We start from the raw sequence: 11,828 nt of genomic DNA on the forward strand, positions 1-11,828 counted from the left end.
TGTATGTATATATGTGTATATGCATATATATATATATAAGTGTGTGTGTGTGTTGTCTATAATCTAATCATGCTGTGGGGATGCTCTACTTGTTTGCTGAGTCCGTATAGTGTGTGCGTATTTGTTCGTGGGTGTGCCGGTAAAACAAACTGAGCGCTGAACTACCGTGCCAAGGAACAACAATTTGTACCGTGTATGCAGGTGCAATTCGAAATCGGATTGTACGTTTACATGTCCATTCCCATCCACACAGACTCTCACCTGTAACTCCAGCATGCCCCGTTCAATAACACACATCTCTGACGACTTCCACGCACCGTGTCTAACCCGTGATTGTTACTATATATATACCTCCCATCAGTCCTCTCATTAGTGTCCAGGCTTGAGATTTGATCCTGCGTAACGGCATGAGCACGAGACTTCACTTGCACACCTAACTACTATACGTTCAAACATACAGCCATTACATAGCTCCTCATACGCTCTCTTAGCACTAGCTACTTTCTCTCTCACACACGCTTGTCAATCACAGGGCCTGTCGCCATGACAACATCCTGCTGTTTATGGGCGCCTGCACAATCCCGCCTAAACTGTGCCTGATTACGGAGTGGTGTGAAGGGGATACACTCTTCAAACGCCTCTACGACGACGATCAGCAACCTCTCACAAAGGTGGATGTGTGCTCGGTGGCGTACGAGTGTGCCGTTGGGTTGAGGTATGTCAGTTGTATCACTATGTTGGATGTATGAAGAGGTTGTACTGAGGTATGTCAGTTGTATCACTATGTTGGGTGTATGAAGAGGTTGTGCTGAGGTATGTCAGTTGTATCACTATGTTGGATGTATGAAGAGGTTGTGCTGAGGTATGTCAGTTGTATCACTATGTTGGATGTATAAAGAGGTTGTGCTGAGGTATGTCAGTTGTATCACTATGTTGGATGTATGAAGAGGTTGTGCTGAGTGCTTTGGTTGGTATCGGCATGTGCGTTATGAATGGACAGATCATGCGTCCTTGTGAAACGTTCATGCTCGTCAAACGCCTCTATGAAGACGATCAGCACCTCCTCTCAGCGGTCCGTGTATGCTCGGTTGCGTACGAGTATGCAATTTGGTGGCTATACGATGGGTGCATATTGTGCCTATACACACACACGCACACACACATATATATATATATATATGTGTCTGTGTCTGTGTCTGTATCTGTGTCTGTGTGTATGTATTGTATTGTATGTATGTATGTGTGTGTGTGTGTGTGTGTGTGTGTACGTATGTATGTATGTATGTATGTATGTATTTATGTATACATGTGTGTATGCATATATGGTCAAGGTTTTGCGTTTGGCAATACACATGCTCAGGAATTGTATCCCACTACCTTCTCTGCTCACAGCTACCTACACGCGAAGCAAATTGTGCATCGAGACTTGAAATCGGCAAACATCTTTTTAGTTTCACAGTGCAACAATGGCATTGCCACGTACTCTGTGCGCATCGGAGACTTTGGACTTGCCGCAGGTATAGTAAACATATTAATGTGTACCTATCAACTCAGATTGGAGCTTTAAAGATGTGTGTATTGATTGGCTATTATGATAGACCATTTGAAGATTCTTGTCTATATATATAAAAGTGTCGTAGTGTGATGCCACAGTATATATATATATATATATATATATATTCGTGATGTAGACATATATCTTAAGCCAAAAATGGCATTGCCATGTGCTCTGTGAGCAATGAAGACTTCTGAATGCACAATAACCTGTCATGCCGTTCGCCTGTGGTTCCAAGTGGTTTTAGATGGAAGCTAGTGCCGTCACTAGATTAAAACTTAGTATACTTCAAAAGTGTATGATAAGAATTTCTATAAATATAATATCAAAGGTTTACATCCCATTGAAATGCATATTTGAAGCGTATATTTCTATCAAAAGTATATGAAAAGCATATTTGAAGCGCATGTTTCTATCAAAAGTATATTAAAATCATATTTTCACTTCGTTTGCAGCTAAGTCAAATGTGGGCCAAAGCGGCGACACGACGTCCACTCCAGTGGGCAGTATACTGTGGATGGCACCGGAAATGGTCCGGAGGAAACCGGATGAAGACCTAGACTTCTATTTCTCGGATGTATACTCGTATGGCATAGTCATGTACGAAATCTTAGCTGCGGAACTACCATACAAAGGGTTGATTCCGGACCAGGTTGGTAGTCCTGCACAACATACATACATATATATATATGTGTGTGCGTGTGTGTATGTGTATGTGTGTATGTGTGTGTGTGTATTTATATGTATATGTATATATATAATATATATATATATTACTATATTATTATATTATTATATTATTACAACATTAATTTATATTATACTATATATAAAGAATATATAATATATATATATATATATATAGTGTGCGCGTATATTTATATGTATGTATATATATATATATGTGTGTGTGTGTGTTTATATATATATATATATGTATATATATATATCTGTGTTCGTATGTGTGAATGTATTGGAATGTGTTTACAATTGTATGGACACTGTTGCGTGCACGTGTGTACAGCTGCATGAGTATATTTGTGTATGTATGTGCGTTTTATTTCTCGGCTATAGTGCGAGCTGTCTTTGGTTTGTCTTCAGGTAGATTTGCATTTGCGTGTGGAATGTGTGTGTGTGCGCATTGAGATGCGATGCAATGAGATGCGATGCACTTCAGAATATAGAGAAAGTGTATATATATATATATATACTACATCGGACTTCATATTTGTATCTAAGCAAGTATGTATGCATTTATACTGACCTTGAAATCACGCCACTCAACAAATGTGCAGATTCTGGTGATGGTGGGCATGGGTTTGATAGCACCAGCTTGGGAGACTGCACGCAAAGATATCTGTAGTGAGATGCTCGAACTTTCTATCGAATGCACCAACCGCGACCCAACACGCCGGCCCTCTTTCCGCACCATTTCTTTGCGGATGGGTGAATTCATGGACCAGGCCATAAAACAGAGCCAAAATGATCCCGAAACCCACCTTTCAGGTAGAACTGTGAGTGGGAACCTTTACGGGAAAAATGGGTCACCACCCACGCCCGGTCGAGTTCAGCGAACTTGGCTGAGCCATGTTGATACGGCTTTGGCCAATACCGGGATGGGGAGCGGTGGTGTACCGGAATCGCCCAGGGTAATCGTGAATAGTGCCACCCCAAACAGTTTGACCTCAGCGAAGGTATGTGCAATACATTTAAGTGTATGTCTGTTGCACCTCTGTACGCTTTTAATCCCAATTGAATTGGCCCCACTTTGCCGTACAGCGTGCCGTACACAGCATAAAACCCCGTCGTGTGTTTTGACCGATTCAGCATAATCCTTTACAGCATTAGAAAAAGATTAAAAAAAGTTGTTGTTTTTTATTGCATGTGTGTCCTGTTTCTAGCGTTGGTCATCTTCCCTCATCACCTTCACGCCCTGATATCACCGTTTGTGTAACCCTTCCCAATCTAGAACCTATCTCTCAGCCCCCGGCCGCTTATAAATAGGAGCCAATCAAATCGCGCCAGCACCAGCACCAGCCTGTACACCGGGCTAGATATCGGTTCGCCCAGATCACGAGCGCGCAGTGGGAGCGAACACGGCAGTCGAACGCCCAATGGAGTTCTAGAGTTTTCCCGCCGAAATTCGGGGCGTGCATCTAGTCCGCTTAAACGGGTGGATAGCATAAACAAACTCAACGACATCGCCGAACCAGGGGACACAACGAGCTCCTCCTCGAAGGACGGGCTGTTGGTTGTGAAGCGGACCAGTGCGTCTGGTTTAGGCGTACACGGTATCCATGGCAACCGGAGGGACGACGACAGTGACAGTGACGCAGGCGGCGAGAGCGGCCTAAGCGGGGGTCGTGGTATGGGTGTGCTACACAGCAGCAGCTTGAGTGGCAACGGTACCAGTGGCAGTGCGTTGTTCGGCTTTGCCAAACGCGCGTCAAGTGGGGGGGTTACAGACAGACCGAAGTCCACGAGTTTTGCCGGGGGGTACCCGACCAGTGTGTTTGACTTTGGCAGACGTGCCAGTGGTCCTGGTGGTGCAAATGCGGTTAAGAGGGAAGAGGAGAGTAGTGGGAACAGTTCTATAAATAGCGGCCAATCTAATGCCACCGGGGTGGGGCCAGGCTCTAGTGCAGCGTCGGCCAAGACCGCAGCCATGGGCACACCACTCAGCACATTCGACTTCACGCGCCGAAATAAAGAGGAAGGCACAGGCCATAGCACAGGCACAGGTACAAGCACCAGCACAATCGAGCATACGATCACCAGCACCAGCACAGACACAGACACTGGGGCCAACACCAGCACCGACACCATCAAGAACGCCGACTCGCATGCACGCGCAGAGAGTGCCGCAGAGGTGAAAGGGTTTGTGTACCCGACCAGTGCCTTTGACTTCTCACGGCGAGGCGACGGGGAAAGAAGCCACACGGCCACGGTTGCACAGAAGAGTGCTGTGGCTACGGATAAGCTTACTGGGACGGGTGGGGGACAGAGTGACAGTCTGCCTCTGGGGAAAGGCCTACCCCAGACAGCCCCAATAGGTAATTGGCCGAGGGCCAAGAGTACGGGAAGCAATTTACGTTTGGATTTGCCGGCGAGTGACTTTGATTTCTCGGTCCAGGAACACGAGGCCACGGCGCCTGTGAGGAGTGCCTCCGGTACGTTTTATGACCAGTCCAGTACGTTTTTTAGTCGTTCGGGTCTGTTAACTGCGGGAATCGAAACGCCTGCGCATACCGCCACAACAGGGTCGGGCGGATCGAGTAGGAGTTCAAGCGGAGCCACGCGGCAGGTAGGCAGTGTGAGGTATCCCACCAGCACGTTTGACTTCTCTCGGAGAGATAAAGCAGCCGGTACCACTACGAATGCAGCCCCCGGCAGCGGCAGCCATGCAGATGTACGGCCTGAAGAAGGTGGTGACAAGCAAAAGAGCCATGATAGCTTCAGGAAGTTTGGATCGCTGGCGTATCCTACCAGTACTTTCGATTTCTCGCGAGGGAAGGAGATGGAGTCTCCCATAAGCGAGGAGAAACCCAGAGGCACAGGCGTCCCGGTAAGCACGGGCGGCAATAGCGGGACGTACACTCTCAGGGGTGTGGACATACCAACAAGTACCTTTGACTTCTCACGGAGTAAACCCCACACCAATGCAGAGGAACACGGCAGCATTGCCACCACCGAGAGTGCCGGTGCGGACTTTGTTGCTATGGCAATCAAGTCACCGAAGCTGGCCCGGCCGGCCAGCGCGGGCGGTGCGCCAGTGAGCTCATTTGACTCCAGCTGTAGAACGAGTGGGAAGAAGAAACTCGCCAGCGAGAGTTTCAAACGGTTTAGTGTGGGCCAAGGTGCGGTAGGTGCGGGCACGAGTACGAGTACGAGAGAACCGGTATCTCATAGCGGGTCTGGTGCGTCCGGACAGCTCTCCCCCCGATCACGTCCAATCAGTGAGACCGGGTCAGCGGGATCTGGTGCGGTATCAGCGAACATTACTAGCAAGACAGTCCTGCGAGAGCGCTCGAATAGCCGTACCAGCTTCACGAGTTTACGTAATTCCATCTCGGGTCTCGGGCGCCACAGCCACAGCCACGGGCACAAGGACAAGGAGAGCAAAAAACGTAAAGACAAGGACAAGGAAGGTACTTCCAACAACAGTACCGGCACAGTAGGGGGAGAGGAGAGCGGGATTTCGACCGAGAGTCTGCAGTGGATCCCATCGCAACAAGAGATCAAAGCGGCGCTACAGAAGGGCACGTCGCGCGTATCAGCGCCCTCGTTTGTGCCGACACAAAAGGACATACAGAACGCGCTCTACAAGGGTAACTCACGGGTCAGGCTCCTTTCCACAGGCGCGCTGGCTGGCCTGGCGAGCAATACCGAGACGGGAACCGGGACCAGTTGTGCATCCGAAGATTTGGAGAGCGACGACTACGATTACAGGGCTGATGGAAAGGGCAATATGGAACCAGGAACAGAGTTTCGGGAGGATCTGCGTAGTTTCCCTTCGGGAAGCGGGGGACGATTAAACCTTAATGTTAGGAAAACAGGATCGGTGGGGTCTGTATCTATGTCGAAACAGAGTTCGAATGCGCGGCTCGTTATGGGGCGTGATCGAGATCGCAGTCATAGTCTGTCACGCAACAATACCCCGTCGCACAGTTCCAGCGCTACGGTGAATAGGAGCAATTCGACTTTTGCGGGCGGGACGAACCCGTACACAGATGCCCAGAACCAGGACGACTACTGTGGTATTAATAGCGACAGCAGCATGCAGGCGCACGGGTACGCGCAACGACTGAAGCAGACGCCCACCCACACGCCCGCGGACAACGGCAGCAACAACCCCAACGAGACCAGCGGCAACACTGCCAGCAGCACCACACACACTCCTGGGTACGCACATGCACATGCGTACCAACACGTACCGAATAGCTACACCATCAAAACGAGGGCGAATGTGAACCAGTCACCCGTAGTCATTGAGAAAACTATAAACAGCCCAAGCCTGATGACGTCATTGGGTGTAGGGACGGTCGCGAGCGTTGCTAGACAACCGTTGTTTGACTTCACGCCGCAGGAGACGTCGCCGCGTATTCTGACTCCGGATATTGACGAGCACGACTACGACTACGATCACAACAATCACCACAAAACCAACGCCTACGCCAAGCACAACTACTATATGAGGGCCAATAGCAACGACGGCGCTGGCAACAACAGTGGCGACTACGAACACCCACTCAGCAATATGAAGGATAGTACTGGCAGCTTTGCTCTGGCCCGCAAGAGCTCGGGCAATAGGGGGGCTGGTGCCACCCTGGGAGCATCTGCGGGTAGTGGAGAGAAAGGTGCGTACGGCAGCGGTACCTTTGACCTGCATACAAATGGCAGTACAGCCCGGTTAGGCCTGCGAGACGTCCCACACCAACTGGATAGGTCGAGGGCAGGTTCAACGCACGAGAGCCGAAGGTATGATGCCGGGTCCCAACGCTTTGGCTTGAATGACACGGGTGATCAAAGCGAGAGGGGGCACAGTCACAAACCGCTACAGGGCAGTCGTAGTGCGGAGATGCCGTATTCGATGACGGGGTTGCTGTGGGAGGATACCGTTTTGGCCGGTGGTGCAGGAAAGCGGGACGATGGTGACAATGAAATGTTTGACTACACTAAACCCGACAGTGTGAAAGCGCACAGGCGCCATAGCCAACTGAGTGATAAGGGACCCCCACGGAGACGCCACTCTAACCATGGATTGACCCCCGGGAAGCATCTGCAGTTGGCCAATGGTGAGGTGACCCCCTTAGAACTGGCTGAGAAACGCGGTCGTACGCTGGGCAGCACAAGTGTGTTCATGGACGTTTCGAGCAGCAGCGAGTCCAGCGACGTGGATGACCGTAGAAGTGGAACGAAATCCGACACGGGGGTTGCGAGTAGCCTGAGTAGAGATAAGGAGTTCATTGCCATGGCAACGGCTGTGGTTGGCAACACCCCGGGGAAAAAGCGGGTGGTGAGTAGGAAACGTGGAAGTGTCGCTGATGTTCAAAACCGCATGGCCAGTGTAAGTGAGGCTGAACGTGAACGTAGTGTGTCCCGTAGCACGACGCCCGTTAATGAATTGGGTGCAGTCGAAACCAAAAACAAGGGCATTCAGGTCTCGAGACAGATTTCTGGTCACTTGGCACCACAATTGGAATCACGGGATGGTCGTTCTCAGGGCCACAGTTACATGTATGACCACAAATCGGACACGGAGTACACCGGTAGGTCCCGGTCGCATATGCAGGACAATCGATCTGCACAGAAACACGCACTACCCCAGAACTTGCAGGCAGGCATCCGGAGCCAAGCATCAAGCAACACACTTACCGCTATGGGGTCGGGCGTAATGCGGGACAGGGAGTTCAGCTTCGATCTCGACGGCTTTTCCGCTGTACAGGACTCGCCCGTGCTAACCAATTTAGAGGCGGTCACGGATGCGGATCACTCTTCCACCAACCTAGCGGGGACTTATACGCATAGCCCGTTGATTGCGAAATCTGCATCAAGCACGTTTGACATGGGGGAGAGAGGGAATTTAGAACAGGATGGGAGTGACTGTAGCACTGAGAACCCGTTGTTTCGGGGCGTGAGTCCAGAACCAAGCCCTACGTGGTACCCTTAGAGACCTGGGTTGACCAAGTTCATGTCTGGTCTGAGTTTGTCACGAGAGTATTCGCATTCTGTCGGTGGTTCTGTGCACTGTAGGAGAATTTTCCTTTGCTATTCTGTCTCCGATCGCTGAGGCAGGCGAGAGCTCGGCTCTCTGTGGGGCAAACTCAGTACTGTAGAAGTGGTAGTACAAGTGTTGGGTTGTTTGTATGTGCGCTCAATTCTTTTGCCATCCTATCACCCACATAGGACTACACACCCGCACCTATCAGACAAGTAGTGCGCATCATCCTCAACATGTCGTACAATCGTATGCTCGTATATACTAAATCACACACACCTACAAGTATCCTTATATTCCCTAGATACTACCGACTGAGGCTCGTTGGAATATCAAGCCTCACACTCAACCACTACATGATTGCTGTAATGTTTACGCGTGTTGGAGAGGCTGCTAGTCATATCGGAGAAGCGCAAGAAAAACATGCCATACAAGTTTTCGGCCGTGCCGGACTACTAAGCATCATTTAAGAGCGAATAAAACTGTGCATACGAGTTTTCTACGCCAACTTCTATATGGTTGTACCGTAGTGGTTGTTGGTTGAAAGTCACTGCTTCAAGCAAAGGAGATCGTACATGTGTCGTTTATCATCATAAATTTGAAACCCTTAAACATCGATATTTTTTATGCTTAAATACTTCAGGGTTTATTTATGTAATTTAGAACTGAAAATCAATACACTTCTCGTAGACGTATACATCGGAGGCACGGCCGTCCCTCTCGCAGTATGACTGCGTGCACTTCTTAAGGTCACCACACTCTCCAGACCACTGGCAACAATCCTTACTCTTGTGGATGCGTCCTGTCATTGCGTGGGTATTGCGCTCACACTTCTCGGCACAAATGATCTTAAACTCGTCCTCGAGGATGGAGTGGACGTGGACACTAGCAACCACGGCAACAACGGCGATGATAGCAACGGTGGATAACTTTACTGTTTTTAATTCGGTTCGATTTTTTGTATTTATGATTGATATGCATTCTTCACGAGAGTGGTCAGCGCTTCTATACTGAAAAGTGGTTAAAGAACGATCAGTACCGCGCCAGTCAATTTCGCTGTCACTTGGTGTTGTGTATACACTAAGGTGGCAGTTGCAGATAACCTGTTAAAATCAATTATACTGCAACGCTGTACGGCTGAGTGGTTAATTGTCAGAAATAGAGTTCAGTACGCGAGATGCAGATCGATGAAGCTATGGCCAGCTCCTCTGCTCGTTGTAGCTAAAACAATAAACACGTGGCCCTCTGAATTTAGTGGTTGTGTCCCTCGAAAATTATGATTTGTCTCTGAGAAAGTCACAGACTGCAGAGACACTCAATATACAAAACAATTGCTGTAGCTGGATATACGATCGAGTACCCCTTGTGACATGATAGAATATATACCTCTGAATTCTTCTACGTTTAATTACTTATAAAAGAATGCTGGGAGCCAGGATCAGCCGAACAGAAAAATAGCCAAACATAACACGTCAGCGTGATACTGATCAACTCCGTCTGATAGCTCTCGTAAGCCAACATGTACTCTTTAGTTAGTTTGACTTATAGAGACTCTAGAGTCCCATGCAACTCGCTCGATAACGATTTTGAGTTTAAAATGTATGCATATACCATACTGCGAGTAGGCTTTCTACTTTCAATTCCCATTTTATTTTCAACATCTATACACACTTTTAATTCTCCAAGACAAGGTCAGACAATAGTTGGTGATAATAGGTGAATCACGAGACTTAGAAGTAATGTTAGCCTTATGCACGTGTGTTGTGCAATTGTTTAATGTACAACCAATGTACATGTACAGCAGCCCGCGTTTTGGTTTTTGTATCTACATATGGATATAACTTGAATAAATGCCGCAATTTGGAGTATTCATATTAGATAACACTTGTACTCCCCAGGAAAGAGCTCAAAATCACACAAATGACAAGAGAGGTAACAAAATATGCAAATACATAATTACATACAGTGGCAGACTGACAGTATGTATATATAAATACTTTTTTTATAATATTTTGCACTGTGCTTACTGATGTTTTGATCGTTGACTGTCGTTATGTCGCACGTCCCAAGTTAGCTAGTGCCGACGAGTTCCGTTTCGACCGCGATTGCAAATCTACAACTCTCATGCTTCATTATTCCATGTGTACCAGGTGTTTCTTACTCACATTCCCGGGAGCCTGACAGACTAGATTGGTTCACCAATCACACTACGAACACTGGCAAGCTGGCAGCCCGCTTTATAAATACCGAAATTTGTATTTGCTGGTAGGGCAGATGACACAGGACTTCTATTCAACTAACGATTTATTAAGTTACTTTATGCAGACGGTACTTCAATGGGAGAAGTACTGTACTGCTAGACTAAAACTACTATAGGTTTTCTACGTAGTTTCTTAGTTATTATCAGATGGTTTACTCGGGTGGCCATGTGAACTTCCGGGTCTGAGGGCCGGGGGCATGCACCTGTACTCGGCCTTTAGGGCCGGTTCTGTCCACCCTTGTTTTACAGCCCCGGGGAGACTCGTGGCGATTTTAGGAGGACTTTTGGAGGACATTCAGAGAGGCCATTTGCTCCGCTGGACAGGGCTACTTACTCCATAAATGTTAAAATTGGTGATTTCGAAGAAAAAACCAAACAGTAGAAAAATAACTAGAAGCTCAGTCTCAAAAAACAGGAAAGGGTGGAACCGCACTCATGCCGACGGGATCGCATCCAGGAGCATTGTTGCGTTGTGTTTGAGCTCCCAAATAGTGTAGAGCTCCTGCCGGTAGGTCTCGTCCACGGCGAATCGAAAACATCGCTTGATCCCGCTTAGCGTTCCCGTTGTGGTGGCGACTTCATGTGCTTGTTTGAGGAAGAACATCTCATCGTCAGGGGTGAAATCACTGGTTTGGGGGTGGGGATGTTTAGTACAAAACCGGGTCCACTTGATACAAGCCCCATTAAGGCCATACTGGAATCGAATGGCGGCCGCATACGTTCAGAAGGCAAATTTTAGTGCTTGCCGCTGGTCGTCGGAGATGAATTGTGCATATTGGGAATCATGGAACAGAAAATATGCGTATATCGAGTTGGCCGTCGTGCCTCGGGGAATCATCTCATCGCGGCATATCGGAGGTATGTAAGCTTTGATGTTCTTAACATGTACTCGATATTCCTTATTGGTCTTAATACAATGCAGTACCGGGGCCACATGGGCCTTGACTATGGCCGGCCCGAGCCAATCCTTTGCAAACCTGTGAGGTGGGTCGGTCATCTGAGTATGTAGTACTTGGCGGCCAACTCCCACCATCGGGCAGTAAACTCTGTTGACATCTGCTGCTTTCTTCTGGGTCCTCTCTGGGACTTACTGGCGCCAGGCGTGGAGGAGACCCAACGATAGACTGCGATTCGTCCAATAGGAAAGTGTCCGGAGGAATATGTAGAAATACGGCCTTTATTTGTATCTTAAATAATTTAATACAAACTCTTTTTTCAATATTTCCAAAGTGTTCTAAATGCACTTTGATGGCTCCAATAGCCTGAGTATTTGGTATGACTCATCTACTTGGACA

The 11,828-nt window shown here is 48.1% G+C and overlaps 2 protein-coding genes across 2 annotated transcripts in view; one reads left to right on the plus strand and one right to left on the minus strand.

Annotated features, from left to right (window-relative positions):
* Positions 1 to 8,761, plus strand: part of SARC_08214 (TKL/RAF/RAF protein kinase) — a 12,387-nt gene extending 3,626 nt beyond the window's left edge. The window contains exons 6-10 of the mRNA XM_014297814.1: positions 533 to 715; positions 1,393 to 1,517; positions 2,011 to 2,207; positions 2,851 to 3,249; positions 3,525 to 8,761. Coding sequence (XP_014153289.1) covers positions 533 to 715; positions 1,393 to 1,517; positions 2,011 to 2,207; positions 2,851 to 3,249; positions 3,525 to 8,225 — 5,605 coding nt within the window. The 3' untranslated portion in view covers positions 8,226 to 8,761. The remainder of the gene's footprint in view (positions 1 to 532; positions 716 to 1,392; positions 1,518 to 2,010; positions 2,208 to 2,850; positions 3,250 to 3,524) is intronic.
* A 2,205-nt stretch (positions 8,762 to 10,966) lies between these two features.
* On the minus strand, positions 10,967 to 11,566 carry SARC_08215 (hypothetical protein; the record flags this gene model as incomplete). Its single annotated transcript, XM_014297815.1, has 2 exons — positions 10,967 to 11,159; positions 11,325 to 11,566. 2 exons carry the CDS (start codon positions 11,564 to 11,566, stop codon positions 10,967 to 10,969), a joined length of 435 nt encoding a protein of 144 aa, XP_014153290.1.
* Positions 11,567 to 11,828: the final 262 nt, after the last annotated feature.

Source organism: Sphaeroforma arctica (genome assembly GCF_001186125.1).
Source record: "Sphaeroforma arctica JP610 unplaced genomic scaffold supercont1.719, whole genome shotgun sequence".
Lineage (NCBI taxonomy): Eukaryota > Ichthyosporea > Ichthyophonida > Sphaeroforma > Sphaeroforma arctica.